This window comes from Equus przewalskii, chromosome 1 (assembly GCF_037783145.1).
Source record: "Equus przewalskii isolate Varuska chromosome 1, EquPr2, whole genome shotgun sequence".
NCBI lineage: Eukaryota > Metazoa > Chordata > Mammalia > Perissodactyla > Equidae > Equus > Equus przewalskii.
In genome coordinates, this window is record NC_091831.1 from 99,096,159 (window position 1) to 99,115,253 (window position 19,095).

At 47.8% G+C, this 19,095-nt stretch overlaps 1 protein-coding gene across 1 annotated transcript in view; it reads right to left on the reverse strand.

Annotated features, from left to right (window-relative positions):
• The window catches only part of FAM174B (family with sequence similarity 174 member B), a 35,014-nt gene that overhangs the window by 4,939 nt on the left and 10,980 nt on the right, over positions 1-19,095 (reverse strand). Inside the window, exon 2 of the mRNA XM_070618581.1 lies at positions 10,864-10,995. Within this exon, the coding sequence (XP_070474682.1) occupies positions 10,864-10,995 (132 nt within the window). The remainder of the gene's footprint in view (positions 1-10,863; positions 10,996-19,095) is intronic.

A 19,095-nucleotide genomic window follows, 5' to 3' on the forward strand; every position in this document is an offset into this window, starting at 1 on the left:
TCTTGGTCCCTTTCTCTCCCCGAGAACAGCCAAACTGCTAATGACACTCCAGTTTCATCAAGTTAAACCGGAAGAATGTTAATGTCGACCCTGCCCCCACCCCCGGAAATGCCATGAGAAGTGAAGACACATTCAGGTGCTGTCACCCAGGCTCATTCCTTTCAAATTTCCACTATCCTGGACAACGACAGTGGGTTATAACGATCCCAGAGAAGGAGAGGGCCACGTCCCAACCTGTCCCATATTTACAAGAAGCTTGTCTATCAGCAGAAAGAGCCCGGCACCTGTCTCAGCACCTGTCCAGCCCCCCGGCAGCAGGCAAGGACACCTCAGGAAGAGGGCACAGAGGCCACGGGACAAATGACAGGGAAGCTGAGGGAGGAAGCCAGGCTCCATCTGTGAGTCTACCTGAGACGGACAGATGTAAGGACTAACCACCACGTGCCAGGGGCCCTCAGCAGTCCTACCCCTGTCATCCAGGACACCAAACGCGGAAAAGAGCAACTGGAAAACAGGGCTAGATTTCCAAAAGCATGGCCAGTCAGAATTATTTGTGCTGTTTTCCTTTTTTATTTTTATATTTTGTTTGAAGGCACACGATGCCTCTCCTGAGCACTGCCCCCGAAGGCCAACACTGCTTTGCAAAGAAACAAAGATGCCTCATGACATGACCATTTTAACACCCAAGCTCAGCACTCAGCAAGGAAGATGGCTGGCAGAGCTTTATTTAAACTGGTCTGGGGATGACCTCTGTTTCAGGTCCAGGTAGGACACCCTGGCATCCTCAAGGGAGCCTGCAGGTCACCAGGTCCCCTCTGGTCCCTTCCAGGCCTCAGAAGCTCATGATATCCATTGCATCCACAGCCGTCCTCATGCGAATGCTTCTAACAGCTCTGCTCCTCATCCTCAGGAGATGAGGAAGCCTGGGGTGGGCAGAAGGGCCTTGTGAGCGCAAGCATTCAAGAAGTCACTACTTCGAGTGTGCTTAGCAACTGCCATAGGGTATCCATGGGGACCCTGAGCCCCAGGCCTCAGTCTAGGATAAGCAGGTCTGTTTTCTCCTACTCCCAGCCTAGCCTCCAGGGGCTTCTCGCTGCAAACAGCCACCAAATGCGCTTCGTTGCAAAGACAAGATGCCAGGCACAGCCCCCAGTGCCACAGCAGAAATCTCTTCAGTTTCTAATTATATTCCCACAGGAAGCTCTATCCACGAGAAGGTGGGAGGCAGGCATTTCTAGAACATTCTAGAACACCCCCAGAGGCCGTATCTTTTCCAAATCTGAGAAGCAAAGGAGTGGAGCCCTCCCCCTAACAGGGAGGCAGGGCTGGCGGGAGCGGTGAGTTCTCCCAGCACCGCACCTTTGGGCTGCGCCTGTCACAGCTGCCAGTGCGCCTACCAGACAAACGGGAGGAAGAGCAGCGTCTGCCTCGCCTTAGGGGAGCGCCTGGAGGGTGTCACAAAAGTCTCCTGCAACAAACCAGGGATGCGCAGAGCCCCAAAACATCAGCCACAACCGCACGCTAGGCCAACCAAGCTCAGAACACACGCAACCAGGACTCAAGTGCCTTTTGAAATATAGCACCATTTCCACAGCCCAGGGTTCCCTGTATTCCTGTATCCATGCAGCCACCATTTCTCTCTTCTAATTAGCCTTTTTAAGTACAGAGTTAGAAACTCATTTCCACAGGCTTTTTTCCCTCCCCACATCCGGCCCTAAACATTGAGGGTCTTGCCCCATGGAGAATAACATCCCTGTTGCATGGAAGCCTAAGACGAGGGCTGTTCACAGAGGCCTCCCCCTCCACTCCCCCCCCAGCCTTCTCTCCGTTTCCTGCCCGGCTGTTGCGCACGGGCCCGAAGTCACGAGATGCTCGGAGAACTGTGTGTGTAACAACAGGAGCCAAGTTCCTGCCTAACTGTCCTGGCGTCAAAAACACGATTTTCCTCTTTGCACTCACTCATGAAACAACCCCAGGTCATGACGCAGCTGCATCCAATTTAAATGTAGTCTGTCTCCCAGGGGGAACCAAAAACTTTTGTGGAGCCATGTCTAAACAGGAGAGGCGAGAACCTGTGCGTGGATTATCACGTGCAGACACAGGCGTTCTCTGAAACACTGAACTCAACATAAACTGGCCTTCGAATTCCTGTTCTTTCCAACGTACTGACCTGAAAAGTTGTTTGCGAGATGTGGTTCAAGTGGAAAAACTTCCCAAAACAGCACGTGTAACGTGGGCCTAGTTCTGTAAAGAGTAAAACTCCACGGATCTGCACTCACACGCACTCTAGTGGTTAGCCGTCAGGAACGAGCTTAGAGCTCATTTTATTTTCCCTTTTTCTCATCAGTAATTTCTATACCATCCATGACACCTGTTAGAAGAAAAGTTGTCACTCGTTCTAAGTGGTCAGTCGTCTTTAGGCCTGAGGACTAGAGTGGTCTCGTGTCCAGGGCCTCACCTCCAAGTTCACTCACATTCTGATGTTACAGTCATTTGTCGCTTAATGACAGGGATACGTTCTGAGAAAGGCGTCGTTAGGTGATTCCGTTGTTGTGTGAATATCACAGAGTGGACTTACACAAACCAAGACGGTATGGCCTACTGCACACCCAGGCTACATGTAGAGCCCGTTGCTCCTAGGCTTGCAAACTGGACTGAATACTGCAGGTAAGTGTAACACAACGGTAAGTATTTGTGTATCTAAACCTAGAAAAGGTACAGTAAAAATACGGTACAAAAGATTAAAAATGGTACCCCTGTACGGGGCACTTACCATGAATGGAGCTGGCAGGCCTGGAAGCTTCTCTGGGTGAGTCAGTGAGTGAGTGGTGAGTGGATGTGAAGGCCTAGGACATCACTGGACACTGCTGTACACTGTGCAATACTGTGCACTTGGGCCACGCCAAATTTATAAAAAAATATTTTTCTTTCTTCAATAATAAACTAACCTCAGCTTACTATAACTTTTTTGCTTTGTAAACTTTTCAATTTTTTTTTTTACTTTTTGGCTCTTTTGTAATAACACTTAGCTTAAAACACAAACACATTGTACAGCTGTTCAAAAATATCTTTGCTCAGGCCAGCCCCGGTGCCCTAGTGGTTAAGCTCAGCACGTTCCACTTCGGCGGCCAAGGTTCGGTTCCGGGCACAGACCTACACCACTCTGTAAGTGGTCTTGCAGTGCTGGTGGCCCACATACTGAAAGATAGAGGAAGACTGGCACCGATGTTAGCTCAGGGTGAATCTTCCTCAGGAAAAAAAAAATTCTTTCTTTATATCCTTATTCTGTAAGCTTTTTTCTATTTTTAAAATTTATTTATTTTTTTTTACTTTTTTAATTGTTGTGTTAAAAGCTAAGTCACAAACACACACATTAGCCTAGGCCTACGCAGGGTCAGAATCATCAATATCACTGTCTTCCACCTCTCCGTCTTGTCCCACTGGAAGGTCTTCAGGGGCACTAACATGCACGGAGCTGTCATCTCCCATGATAACAAGGTCTTTTCTGCAATATCTCCTGGAGGACCTGCCTCAGGCTCTTCTTGAGGGGGGTGTCATTCTTTTCAGAAATATTTCCACGGCGGTTTGCTTGGTTTGCTTCTTTTTTCATCACAGATTTGCTTGTAAGCAGATAATGCACCATGAACATTCCTCTCCATTAATGAAAACGTTTCGGTGTTGGGGGTCTATGTTCTCAAACGTTTTAAGGAGCTTGCTGAGGTCTGCAAAAGCTTCTGATAAACCCTGCACTAGGAATTTTCTTGGAGGCTCTTCTTTTTCTTCTCATGCAGTTTCCTTTTCTCTTGCCTCTTCTTCAGCTATGCCTTCCTGTTCCACTTCCAACAACCCCTCACTAGCCACTTCCTCAGGAACCACCTCCAGGAGCCCCTCAGTGTCATCCTCATCCACATCCTGGCTAAAGCTGTTTGCCTTCTCAACCACAGCCTTGTCAACTTCTGCAACCTCACCCTTGGCAAATCCTTTGAATTCACTGACAAACTTCTCAGGTGTCTTCTTCCAGATGCCATTCATAGTCTCCTTGGTGACATGACCTCAAGCCCAAGCAAGGTTCTTGACGCAGTCATAGATGATGTAACCTTCCAGAATTGCATCAGTGTCTTCCTCAGTTGCAGCAATAGTCTGGGCAAAGGTCCTCCTCAGGCAGTAGATCTTAAAAGCTGCTATAACTCCTTGATCCATTGGATGGGTCAAAGATGCGGTGTTTGGAGGGAGAAACACCACTTTGATGTTGGGATCAAGATTACCAATAAAAGGAGAACGTCTGGGAGCATTATCAACAATAAGCAAAATCTTAAAAGGTATGTTGTTCTCCACATAGTATTTCTTCATTTCACTAGCATAGCAATTCAGGAGGCATCTTAGAAGAGGAGCTGGGTCATCCATGACTTCCTGTTGCTCCTGTAGTACGCTGCCAGCGTGTGCTTACTGATACGCTTGAAGGCCCTGCGGTTCTCACTGTGCCCGATCACAAAGGGTTTCAATTTGTAGCCTGCAACATTGCCCCCAAGCAAGACTGTTATCCTGTCCTTAAAAGTCTTGAAACCTGGCATTGTGTTGGCCACCTTATGGATGATTCATTTCCAGAATAGGCAGGTTTCATCCATATTGAATATTTGCTCTGGCAAGTAATTTTCCTCCACAATCAGCTCATCTAGAGTTTCCAAAACTTCTTCAGCTGCCGTCGCATCAGCACTCACAGACTCACCCCTCACTTTCACATTATGGAATTAATAATGATTCTCGAATTGTTTAAACCATCCGGAGATAGCAGTAAATTCAACATCGTAATCCCGTCCAGCCTTTTCTTTCAACATTGCAAACAAACTTTTTGCTCTGGCCGTGATCCCCAGAGTGACAAGAGGGATACACTTCTTGTGTCTGGTCTTCAATCCAGGCCATTAGAAGTTTCTCCATGCCTGATCTAAGCCCTTCTCGAATTTTTGTTAGTCTCATTGCCTTCAATGAAGCAGATCCTTTAATAGCTCCCAATCCTTTGCTGTTACTCTTCAAGATTGTAGCTAAGGTGGAATGGGACATGCCTGACTGGTGAGCAATAACCATCACTGATTTTCCACCTTCTCAGTCCTTAGTCACTTCTAATTTCTTTTCCAGGTCAATCACTCAACATGGCCTTTTATTGTCAACGTTAGCAGTGAATTTTGTACCCTTAGGGGCCATGATGAACAAAACAACATGAGGTTAAATCAAGCACAAGAGAAAATGATGCAGTCAAGATACACGGTATAAACACAGGATATATAAGCTGCTGCTACATAACAGGGCATATTGTTTTACAGTAAACTTTTTTTATAAGTAAAAAGAGTATATGCTAAAAGAATGATAAAAAGTATAGTATAGTAAATGCATAAGCCAGTACATAGTTGTTTATTATCATTATCAAGCATTATGTATTGTACATAATTGTATGTGCTATGCTTTTATACAACTGGCTGCACAGTAGGTTTGTTTACCAGCATCACCAAAAACAAGCGAGTAATGCATTGCATTACAACAGCGACAACGTCACCAGGCCATAGAAATTTTTCAGCTCCATTATAATTTTATGGAACCACTGTTGTATATTCAGTCCATCGTTGACCGAAACGACTAACATTGTTAGACAGCATGACTGTATTCCACCCACAAACGACACAAACTTCTAATGTGAGCAACTTGAATTCCAATTCTTCACAACCAACAGGGAGGCAGGAGAGTGCCTGGCAGTGATAAGGAAGCCCGTGGGAGGCAGCTGAAGCAGATGAAGTTTCAGAATAAATGCTTACACCAGAAAAGAAGGCTGAAAATGAAGGAGCTAAATATTCAGTGGAAGAAGTCAGAAAAAAGAAGAGAATAGACCCAAAGAAAGCATAAGGAAGTGAAGCAGAAATCAATGGAAACTGAAAATGAGAGCCAGCCCTGATGGCCTAGTGGTTGAAGCTCAGTGGTCACCACGATGGCAGCCCAAGGTCGTTTCCCAGTTGCGGAACCACACCAGCCATCTGTCAGTAGCCATGCTGTGGTGGTGGCTCACGTAGAAGAACTAGAAGGACCTACAACTAGAATATACAACCACGCCCTGGGGCTTGGGGAGGAAAAAAAAAAGAGGTAGATTGGCCACAGAGGTTAGCTCAGGGTGAGTCCCTGTAAAAACAAAAGAAAAGAGAAATGGAAAATGATAATATAATAGAGAGGATCAAAGAAGCAAAAAACTGGTTCTTTACGTAGACAAATAAAATTAAACTTCCAGTAGGATTGATCAAGAAAAAGGAGAAAAGGAGAACATAATCAATATTAAGAATGAAAAGGGGGCCATGACTACACTTTACAAAGATTAAAAAGACAATAATAAGAAAATGTTGTGAACAACTTTAGGTGAATCCATTTGAAAACTTAGAGGAAATGGACAAACCCCCAGAAAAATACAACCCATTGAAATTGACCCAAGAAGAAAGAAAGACTAAATAGTCCCATAACTATTCAAAGAATTGAGCATCAATCCATTTTAAAAATCTTTGCACAAGAAAAGCATCAGGCTCCAGCCAGTTTTAGAACCTTCTAAACATTTAGGAAACAAATAATTCTAATCGGATCCAAACTATTCCAGAGAAAAGGAAAATAAGGAACACGTCTCAGCTGGTTTTATGAAGCTAGTAAAACTTTCACCAAAGCCTGATAAGGATATTATAAAACAGGAAATGATAAGCCACTCTTGGTCATTAAGAGAAATAAGAAAGTCCTAAACAAAACAGCAGCAAAGTGAATGCAGCAATGTGCATAAAAAGATAACACCAGGCGGCCGGCCCGGTGGCACAGCAGTTAAGTTCGCTCGTTCCACTTCTGCGGCCCAGGGCTCATGGGTTCGGATCCCAGGCGTGGACATGGCACTGCTTGGCAAGCCATGCTGTGGCAGGCGTCCCACATATAAAATAGAGGAAGATGGGCATGGATGTTAGCTCAGGGCCAGTCTTCCTCAGCAAAAACAGGAGGATTGGCGGCAGATGTTAGCTCAGGGCAAATCTTTCTCAAAAAAAAGATTTTTTTTGTTTTTTTAAATATAGCACAACCACGACCAAGCTCGTGTGATCTCAGAAACGTAATTTGGTTTGATATTAGCAATATCAATGAATATAATTTCACCACTGTAACAGATTAAAGGAAAAAAACATGATCCTCTCAATGGAGCTAGAAGAAACATTTAATAAAATCCAACATTAGCAAACTAGGAAGAGAGAAACTTTCTGGAAAAAGTAAAATCTAGAAAACCCTATAGCAAACACCATTCTTAGTGGTCAGTATGAAAGCATACCCTTTAAGATCAAGATCAAGACAGGATGCCTATTACCATCACTTCTATTTAACAATGACTTCAAGGCCAAGAGGACAAAAAGGCTAAAAAAAGAGAGAAAACGTTTAAGGACTGGGACCACAGGGGAGTGGGTGGGATTCATTAGTTTCAGATGATACATCCATAAAGAAAACCCAAAAGAATCCTCATTTACACTACTAGAATTAATAAGAGTTTAGTGAGGTTGCTGGCTTTTAAAAATCAATATTTTAAAAAATCAAAGTGCACGTCTAGACACCATGAACAAAAAGTTAGAAAATGATTTTTTTTAAAAAAAAGATATCAGAGACGAGGTCACCAATCATGTGACAGCAGTTTGCGGAGGAACCTGTCTTTGAAACTGTCCCCAAAGTGACGGCACAGAGGAGCCAGCAGCCGGGGAAGCAGACACCCAGGCGTGGAGACTGACCCTGCGGGACAGGAGGATTCATTACTGCGGGTGATCCAGGTAAATTTGCTGGGTCCTGAGCTTCTGCCCAGAGTAGGGCTGGAGAAGAAACACTGAGGAACCTGAAGGACCTAACGTGATTCCTGTGTCAAAAACAACTGCGTGTGGAAGGGTTCCAGGCTACTGCTGTGTCAGATGGGGACGGAGTGGGGTTATCACCGTGGCCAATGCAAGCGCTCCAGATCACGCTTTGAGACCCAGTTTCTTACCTGCTTTTGTCCTCGCAACAGACCAGGTAGTAAGCTTGGACTTTCAAAAAACAGAAGTATTATCTGTTCCTTTAACACCTAGCAGGTGGTTCCATTTAAACATTTGCCCTTGGTGAGCAGTTTCACGGCCAGCAGCAAAGCCAATGCAGCACTGTCAGCCGAGAAAAGGAACGTGCTCCACTATTTGAAGACTTGAGACAAGCCGTGGAAGTTTCTTAATCTGACAGTGGTTTCAATGTGTACTTTATCTTCATTATACCAGAGCCAATATCAAGCCAGCAGTCTTTAGACTGCAATAATATTGGGATCCACGTACTCAAGAAAGGGCCCTTTTTCTACCTTATACTCAAGACAGAGCCTGTAAGTAGAATTTCTGGACAGACTGACGGTTCTATTTCTTTGTTTAGGGTCTTCTCTTATTTGGCTGAGTCTATCACAGCTCCACGATTTAGGCCAGGCACCAAATACGGATGAGATGCTATTCAGTGGCTCAGAATCAAAACAGGGCGCTGATCCACTTAAGCCATCAAGCACTCCCCATTGTACCATACTCCCAGGCCTGCAGACAGACCCTTTTTACTATGACTAACAACAAGGACGTAATTTTCTTCACCTTATGTTTTATTTCTGTGCATTGAATGTGAGACAGATAAAACAGCTTAGCAATAAAATCAATACCATCGCTAACTTTCTTATGTATATATTATTCTGCAGTATGGATGAATATTACTAATTGCTCTGGTTCTTCTCAAAGGGTGCTGCTCTTTATCGAAAATGCAAATTATAGCTAATGGTTTGTTCCCCCACTCTATCTATAACCAATCCGTGTTCTAATGTTTGTATGTTCTTCATAAAAATTAAGTATGACTGATTAACAAACTCTGTTTCCAAGAGGGGTATGCACGTAAACATGATAATAGAGTCATTTTTTTCAGACGTGAGTATAAATAAAATAGTATTTTTTAGAGTTAATATATATGTGTGTATGTGTATATATATACATATATATACACATACACACATATATATCTCTCTTAAAAATGTGAAACACCTGGGAATATATCTAACAAAACTTATAGGGACTGGTCCAGTGGTGTAGTGGTTAAGTTTGTGCAATCTGCTTTGGTGGCCCTGGGCTCACAGGTTCAGATCCCAGGCACAGACCTACACACCATTCATCAAGCCATGCTGTGCCAGCATCCCACATAAAAAATAGAGGAAGATGGGCACAGATGTTAGCTCAGAGACAATCTTCCTCAAGCAAAAAGAGGAAAATTGGCAACAGATGTTAGCTCAGAGCCAATCTTCCTCACCAAAAAAAAAATTTATAATATATTTATGGAGAAATTTTTGAAAGCACTGAAAGGCATTTTAAAAAATAGCTAAATAAATGGAAAGTCATTCCATGTTCATGGGTTGAGAGAGTCAACATAAAGAGGCTGATTCTCTCTAAATCCACCTAGGGAGTCAGTGCAGTTCTCATCAAAATCCTAAACATTGTTTTGTTGAATCTGACAACTGATCTATATAGAAGGGCCAAGGGCTAAGAATAGCCAAGGCTGTGCCAAATAAGATCAAGTCAGGAGAGGCGGGGAAGACTTGCCTTCCCAGGTGTGGAAAAGCTATGTGTGATGGTTAATCTCATGAGTCAACTTGACAGGTCACACAGTGCCCAGATATACGGTCAAACATTATTCTGGGCAGTCTGGGAGGGTGTTTTGGGTGAGATTAACAAGTATCTGAGTAAACTGAGTAAAGGAGATTGCTGTCCCCAGTGTGGGTGGGCCGCATCCAATCAGTCGAAGGCCTGAACAGAAGATAAAGACTGTCCCTCACACTGACTGCCTTGGAGCTGGGACATGGTTTTTTTCCTGCCTTCAGACTCAACCCAAAACATTAGCTCTTCTTGGGTCTTCATCCAATCCACTGGAGGCCTGAACAGAATAAAAGGTGGGATAAAGGAGAATTCACTCTGCTTAATTCTTTTTGAGCTGGGACATTGGTCTTTTCCTGCCCTCAGACTGGAACTTACACCATTGGCTCTCCGGTTCTCAGGCCTTCAGATTGGACCTTTACAACAAATCTCTGTCTGTACAGAGATGCATATCCTATTGGTTCTGCTTCTCTGGAGAACCCTGGGGGGAAAGCTCAGGGCTGGGTCCAGCCTGGATTTGTGTCTCACCTTTGCTACTAATAACTGGGTCCCTGGGCAAGCGACTGCCTCTCTCTGGGCCTTGGAGCCCTCACCTCTAAACTGTGCTCACCCCTAGCCCTTACACGGAGAATCTCACATATCCAAAGTACATTCCAAAAGGATCCCAAAAGGATCCCAAAGGCACCACAATCCTGAAGGCACAGTCATTCTGACCTTCTTTTAGGAAACACACCCGTCTTTGGAGCTCATCGGCAAATTTCCTCCAAGGAGTTACCCCTCCACAACCGCCCCACACTCTCGGCATTGACTTAAGTGAAGCTGAATGAGAAGCTTCCACTTGTGCGCACGGCGTGTGGCACATGCAGGTGCTGGGACCAGGTCTCCCACAGCGGGTGCACGACAAGCTCGTTGCCTGAAATCCAGCCCCCCTTTTGCTCTCATAAAGGTGGCTTCTCGGTGTTGGCATTTGGGAAAAGCAGGGAACACCCCTTCTCTGGCAGTACTTCTCGGCTGGCTTTCCGGGTGCTGTGTGCCCTAGGAAGGGATGAGAGCAATTCTCCCCATCATTAGAATGCACCAACACTCAAAGACAGAACAGCCCGACCTCGTGGTGTTCTCAGAGAGGAACCGTCCCACCGCCCCACGCCCACAAGCCCAGGAGGAAGCCGCCGTCCCCACCCCGGACCTGTATTTGATGTCGAATACTGTGGAGTCCTCATCCTCGTCATCCTCTTCGTTCAGCGGCGCCATCTCCACCCGCTCGGCTGGAGTGGTGATAATGTCATACTTGCGGGTCTTCTTCAGCCTCCTTCCCGACCTGGCAGAGGAGAAGCACATCCCTGAGAACTCCACCGTCCCCACCCGGGGAAACCAGGCCGCTGCCTCCAGCCAGGCTCCCAGGAGACCGAGCCAACATCCCAGCTCCTCCACTTCCAGCCACGGGACCTCGGGCGGGTCACTGGCCTCGCTGAGCCTCGTCATCCTCATCCACAAAGCAAAGATGATTACACCTGCTCCGAGCACGGAAAAACCCAGAAATCAAGATAAAGAATACCCAAATGCAATACTTTAGAAAGGCAAAATTAACGTAAAGAAAATACACCATGAGCAAAAGATCAAAATGTTCAATGAGGACAGGGTCTAGCCCTGCGCTTGCACAGGCACGACAGCCCTGACCCCTACCCCCTTCCCCCCCACCCTCCACCCAGCCCCGCTGTGTCTGCAGGTCTCTCCTCCGAGCACAGACGACAGCACCTGGCATTGAGAGCACTGGCCTATGGGCCGGCCAGGTGGGACTAGGGTCAGGGCTCGGGCACTCCCTGCCGGGGTGATCATGGACAAGTCAGTGAATCTCCCCAAGCCTCAGTCTCCTCATAAACAAAATGGGATAAGAATAGTGTTTGTCCCTCACAGGCGAGGGAGGATTAAATGAGATGATGTGTTTAACAAGCCTACAAATGAGGCTCTCAGCAAAAATTACTGTTAGTAGGGGCTGGCCCGGTGGCATAGTGGTTGAGTTCACGTGTTCTGCTTCAGTGGCCTGGGGTTCACAGGCTCGGATCCCAGGTGCAGACCTACACACTGTTCATCAAGCCATGCCGTGGTGGGTGTCCCACATACAAAATAGAGGAAGATGGGCACAGATGTTAGCTCAGTGACAATCTTCCTCAAGCAAAAAGAGGAAAACTGGCAACAGATGTTAGCTCAGGGCCAATCTTCCTCACCAAAAAAAAAAAAAATACTGTTAGCAAAAATAATAAACAGAAGTACTACAGCCTCTCTTGTATGACAACGACTTGTAAAAATGAGTCAATATCGTATCCACCACAAGGATTTATGAGGATAGCAAGTTACAACACTAAGCTTTTACCTCTGGGATGGTAGAGGGTCACTGTGGACCACAGGGAAAGTGCTGAGAGAGGCCACTTGGGTCTCTGGCGTCAGTCCCTCTGCATGAAGGATGCCATATATATGGAGCATGGCTGAAAGTTTATGATGCCACCGGGAATACTACTATTATTATGACTACTGATGCTCTTTGCATTTATTTCCCCACTATCTTGACCTTTTCTCCAAATGTCTTGTATTCTCTAGTGTCCCTCCTTCTGAAGTATATCTGAGAACCAGCCAAGCCCAAAAATCCTAAGTGGGGCACTGAAGAATCATATTCTCTAAGCATTCTTCCTGCAAACTGTAAGCCGTTCCCGGGGGGAGACCACACCAAGGACACGTGTGAGATCTTGTCCTCCGCACGCAGAAATTCTTCAAGAAGTTTGCAAAATAATGAAAAAAGAAGTGCACCTTCAGGCAGCAACTTGCTCTCATCGTACCTAGTCTGATTAAACAGAAATGTAATCTACGAAAGTGTCACTTACATATAAAATACACATATTTGTCTGTATCTTTGGCGTAAAGCAACCTCTACAGTCTATGGTACCTGCTCCCTGTGGTTCTTTGGGTAGAGGCCTTGGGAGACGGGGAGAAAGCAGCTATGAAGCTGATGAGCCCCAAGCCCCACCCCAAAGTTGTGTGTCCCTCTTGCTTTCACCACAGTATACACAGACACACACACACACACTCAGAGGCATGGGTGTGAGACTTCTTGGATTTTGAAGACAGGATGAAGCACGGTACAGATGCCAAGCCTGGTGGTGGGAGGCGGGAGGGGCACAGCCAGTCGCCTCCCGCATGGCCCTGGGACAACAGTACCTTGGAAGCAGGCTTTGTGCGGGAGTGTCAGTGCTAACCTTATAAACGCCGTTGGCCCCATGTGCTCACCATCCCCAGATTCTTCTTTTTCTCCACCTCCCCTCAAAGGAGTGAAATAAATCTTTGCATTCTGCCTGAGATGATTTACAATCCCCGACCAATTCCCTCTCTAATACCGGATGGGGGAAATTTAAGCCCAGAAACAGCTCCAAATGCCACAAGCAACCCAAGACAAAGCCACAGGAAAACCAGCCGTCCTCAAGCCCTCAAGACTAGACTCAAAATCCCGGTCTACGCAGACCCACACACCACACCTTCCTCTGGAAGACGGCCCCCTGGCTCTGCCCAGATGATTCACGCTGTGGGGAGGGAGCACGTGGCTTTGCAAGCAGCGGGGCGCGCCCCTCTGTTGACCCTGCCGTGCACCCAGGTCACCCGTTCCCCACACGCATCTGAACAAGCATCTGGGGTCCTAGGAAAGGAGCCGCCCGGTGAAGCCAGGACTTGAGGACGCACCTGTAGACGCCTGGAGAGTCTGCCGCCCGATGGCTACAGGCTGAAGGCTCCCAGGCTGCCTGTGACTCTTTCTCAGGTGTCGTGAAGCCTAGAAACCACAAACTCGGATTCAAAAAAGACTTGAAACCTCGTTTAGTCTTTGGCCCTGGGGCAGGACTGACTGCTGACCTTGGAAGAAGGTTCCAGAGGCTCTGACTTCAGCCCTGTTTCATGGGAGTGGATCCCAATCACCCATAAAGTCATCTTCCTTCTTCCCGACTCAGTCTTCCTGCCTCAGAATCTTGTGATGAGAAAACTAACCTATTTAGCTCAAAACAAGACCCTTAACAGTTACCCACGGAGAAGCTGGAAAACAACCCCAGCCTCTAGAACATCATGGCCCACATGCTTTAATGCCAACCATTGCAACCACATCACCTCAGAAAATAATTGTAAACCCTGAGATTACACAGAAGGTGTGATGGTTCATTTTACATGTCAACTTGACTGGGCCACTGGGTGCCCACACATTTGGTCAAACATTATTTCTGGGTGTGTCTGTGAGGGTATTTCTGGAAGAGATTAACGTTTGAATCAGCAGACCGACTAAAACAGATTACCCTCCCTAACGTGGATGGGCCGCATCTAATCAGTTGAAGGCCTGAATAGAACATAAAGACTGATCCTCCCACGAATAAGAGAGCATTCCTCCTGCCTGACTGCCTTTGAGCTGGGGCATCCTTTTGTTTTGTTTTCTCCTGCCTTCAGACTCAAACTGAAACATTGGCTCTTCTTGGATCTCAAGCCTGCCAGCCTTGGGACTGGAACTTACCCCACTGGGTCTCTTGGGTCTCAGCTTGCCCACTCATCCCACAAACCTTGGGGCTTGTCAGCCTCCACAATGGCATGAGCCAATTACTTATAATAAATCTCCATCTCTATCTCCTTGGTTCCGTTTCTCTGGAGAACCCTGACTAACCCAGAAGGCCGTTAGCAAGAGTCCTCATGCACGCTTCAAACGCCAGTTCCGACAGAAGGAGCTGAAGAAATTACATCTCAAACAGTCAATTCTCTGAGACACAACACCCCTCACAAAGGAAGAGTCACTTCTGCTGTTTGGCTGTCGAGCGTGTTAATAAGGGAAAACTGGGACTCGTGAGTCAAAAGAGACTCAAGCTCGTTCGTGGCAGAGGCTCACGGGCTGCACCGAGGAGGACCTCCACGGGCAGGGGGGAAACTACGCGATGTATGAATGGAGTCAGGTGGGGTAGGGGGGATGGGGGTCTTCACATTGCTCCCAAATTAAAAGGCGAACCCCTCCTTTACCAGCTGTGCGAGTCAGAAGCAGGAAAACGTGTGAACAGAGTGGCTCAGCGTTTCCCGCATATCCTCAGATTGCGGAGCCTAACCGTCCTGGGGTCAGAGGATGTGCCATCGCACCTCAGAGAGGGAGACCATGAAAGCCGGACACAGCTCAAAGCCGAAACCACCTTGCCACGTCCTGCTCTCTCTTCTCTGAGTAGGGACCCACCCCCCCGATGTGTCTTTTCTAATTAATAACAGTCCACAACAGCCGAGCTCTCCCTGGGTACTGGCTCAGCAATTCACACGTACGATGGAATGGAAAACATACAAATCACCCTAGAAGGCACTGCTGTTACCTGTTTTACAGCTGAGGAAACTGAGGCTCAGAGAGGTTGACGTCCCCATAGCCACATGGCTAATAAGTAGCAGAGGCGGGGTTTGAAGGCAGGTGGCCCGATGCCTAGACAGCTGGACATCTGCGCCTCCTTCGCACATGCTTAAGTGACAGTGCTACCCGACTACTCGGTTTGCAACGTGCCCAGGGCTTGAGAGCTTAGACTGTAGAGACAACTTAGGAAAACCCAAGGGCATAGTGAGTGCATGTCGTTCCTGATTTGCTCAAAAGAGGGCCAAGGGCTGCCCCAGCGCCACCTTCCCTGACAGGTCACCTTGACCCACGTCGTGCTTGCCAAGAGGCCGGGCACCAGCTCTCCTCGCCACTTCCCACTCCCTCCCAACAGCAAACCCCCTCCATATCCCCAGCAGACTTCGCTCGACTTTAACACCCAGAGACTCTCGTTCTGGAACTTGTCACTCTATACACGTTCCTATTTCAAGTTGATCTGGGTGCACGTCTAATAAACTCTCTTTAAATCGTGACTCCTTCAGGACATGTGCCAGTTTGGGGCAGGCCAGCATCCGTGTCCTCCCTCCTTTGGGCATCTGTATCCTCAGTGGCCTTAGTGAATCCCCGTCCCACACGGTCCCTGTGGTTGAGAAGGCCTGACCACTGACCGCACCCCCAACTCCAGGAGGGAACATGGGACTCAAGCCAGAGCCAACGTGTTGCAACCCCCAGGCCATGGCAATGGGGTGCAGTCTGGGAGGGCACGTGACCCATCAGGGCCAGTGACCCTTTGCTAGGAAGGCAGGAAAAGGGACAGTAAATGCCCTGCCCATACTCACTGGCATCTTAACACCTTCTAGAAATGGAAAACAAAGCCAACATGGCAGAGAACAGATCAGACAGAGAGAGACCACGTTCCAAACCCACTATGAAGCCAGCCGTCCTTGGTAACTACAAGGCTACTCTCTTTTCACCAAAGTCAGTCTGGGCCAGGTTTTCTGTCACTCAACCTAAAGAATTCTAAGTGCCACCAGATCTCAAAGGAACAAGGGCAGGCCCAGCATGAAGAGGAACCATCATTGTGAGAATAAACACCATCTTGGGATTTCTCCACATTTTAAGAGTAAACCTTCCACGTATAATTCTCTCATTTCCTCAAACCCTTTAAAACCTTAGGACTCTTCTCTGCTCTAGAAACAAACAATTATAGAGAAAGAGTTTCTCCATGGCAGTATCATAAATATTTCTGCTTCCGGCTCCCCTGTGAACAGGTTTTCCCAGAAGACAATCATCCTCAAGACCCCCTCACGGGGCGTTTAGGAGCACCCTGGCCTGAGGAGACAGTGAAGGCCACACGGCCATGGAGAATCTGAAGTCACCCCAGCCTCTCCAGGGCACGGTGGGCCAGCCTCAGGGACAGAGCCCTCACCTCCCAGACACACGCACCTTGAGGAGGAAGCACCTGGTTCTAGAATGAGCACAGGTTGAAGGTCAGACTTAGGTTCAATCTCAGCGTTTCTGCAGAAACACAGAGCGGTTTCCTCAGCCATCCAGAGGGTGGGGTGGGCGCCCGAGCAGCACAGCAGCTGCGAAAACTGTCAGTCATAGGAGATTCAGGAATCAAAGATGGGAAAGGATATTGCTGGCCCACCCTCAACAGCACGGCACCCTTGCCACAGCTTTTCTTTTCTGGAACAAGGTCTCATTAAACCAGGTGGCCTCAACGAAGAAACTGCAAAGGGGGGTTGTAAGGAAATGTCCCTATTGTGCCTCCCAGGAACAGGCAAGGCCAGAGAAGTTCGGGAAGAGACAAAGGATTCTTCCACTGGAGCCAAAACACACATTTCCAACAAGACAGAGGAGAAGTTCAAATTCTTTACTCTGAAATGTAATCCTAAAACCAGAGGGTTGTTTATTCAAAGGCCCTTTCAACAGCTGCTCAGAAGCAGGTTTCCCAAGGGGCGCCAGCCGGCTGCTTGTGCAAACAGCAGGGCCGAGCGAGCGGAGCCTGGAGCTGGGCCACCGACTTGGAGAGGGGCCTCCCTTCCTGCCCTACCCCAAAGAGAAACTAAACAAAGCCAGCCCTCGAGGGCGAGTTTGTTATTCGAACTTCAGCTCTCAAGGGTAGAGCGGTCAGATCCACAGACCACGTGTCCAGACACGGAGGTTTGGATCTCGCCTCCACCACTCCTCAGGGCAAGTCGCTCACCCGGAACCTGAATCTCGTGTCCGTTTCTACTGCTTGCCAGGTGCAGTCAGGGTTCTGGTGACAGACCCTCATGGTGCTTCCTCACCCTATCCACTCCATGGGGCCACCGTTTTCCCATTCCCCAACAAGGCCTTGCCAGGACAGCCTGGGAAGGCCAGGTTTCCCCCTTCTTCAGGCTCCTGTGGTCTCCATTCATAGCCACCACCCCCACTGCAGGGTGCCATCAACCTGAGACTCTGACGTACACGGGCCTTCCTGCATCATCGCTCCACTAGGGTGATAGGGACAGCAGCCATCATGAGGCAGCAACCCTTGGTGCCAGGCACTGATGCATCGTCTCATCGCAGCCTCCAGCCAGTGAGGCATCACGGGGTCAGGGAGATAGAAGCCAGGAGGCAGCACACAACCTGCCCTGTGAGTGGGACTCAGATTCAGGCTGCCCGAGGCCAGGACCCGAGCTCTTCACACTCCAATGAGAGGCAGGAAACTCTCCTCAGACGTTTGGTCTCCTCATGCCCTTGGAGTGGCCCCCCCAGGGACACCTCTCAGGCAGCCAGAAGTGCAGTCGCAAGATCTCTTGGCTGCCCGCCACCTCCTGCTACAACCAAAAGCAACCCAGCGAAGATGGTGTCAAGAGGAGGAGGCCACACCGCGCTCTCGACTAGAAAGTTTCAACCTCATCGAGATCCCATGCCTCCTGAATTCATCTACAAGCTTCACAAAATCAAAGAAAACACTGACGGATTTTTGCTGGAGAATCTAGACTAGCTGATGCCAAAGTTCAGAGGAGGGGAAAAAAAGGGCAGCAAGAATAGCCAGGAAAATTCCAGGAAGGAGGAGCGTGAAGGGAAACTGACGTTAACTAGAGTTCGCCGAAGGCTGGGGCTCGAGACGGGGCTGGGGTGACTGCTGATGGGCTCAGGGTTTCTTTCTGGGGGGTGTCGCTCTGAAATTGATTGGGGTGATGGTGCACAGCTCTGTGAATAGACTAAAAACCATAAATTGGACACTCCCAATGGATGAACCGTATGGTATGTGAATTACATCTTATAAAGCTGTTATCAAAAACAGAGAAATAGACGTATACTTATACAGGCCTGTGTATATATCACATTCATGTGTGTACTTATATAATCTCTCTGGAAAGAGTCACAAGGATGGACAGCTCCAGAGAAGGAAGCTAGGTGGCTGAGCGACAGGGGTCGGAGGAGACTATACACTGGCTCCTCATCAATTTCAAGCATTGTAATTATACGACCCATTTTTAAAACAAATAAAATTCATAGTAAGTAACTAAAATAAAATTTTAAAATGAACTAAGCATGTGTCACACCTGCCTCTTCCTGGAGCTGGCGTGGGAGTCCCTCTGTCCTGCCCAGAGGCTGCACGTCGCCTCCTCAGTGTGGTTTTGCTCATCTGCTGACTTCAGGAGCCAAACCCAGCAACTCAAACCTTTCTTCCCCCTTAGCTGTTCTCATCTTAAGCCCATGAAAGTAGCTCTGTAGCTGGCTTTCTGCTGGAACCACACTACTTCTCACAAAGAGCATGTAACCTTGGATATCTAGAAAAATGAAAATAGAAAATGAAAACAAAACGTGGAGGACGAGACCAAATCAAGTAGCTGCTGCAAGTGGATGGGAGTGCCAAACCGGCGGGCCTCATGGCCTGGCGGAAGCTTCGGGTGCTCTGGGGACAGAGGTCTGTCCCCTTTTAACCTCTGACCTCCACCCTGAACCTTCTCCCTCAGATCACAAGACATAACTGAGCCTTCCCTAACCACCAAGTAGACTTGAAAAGAGAAAGAACGTGACTCCAGAACCCACTTTCCAGCCCCAGCCCCCACTCCATCCTGT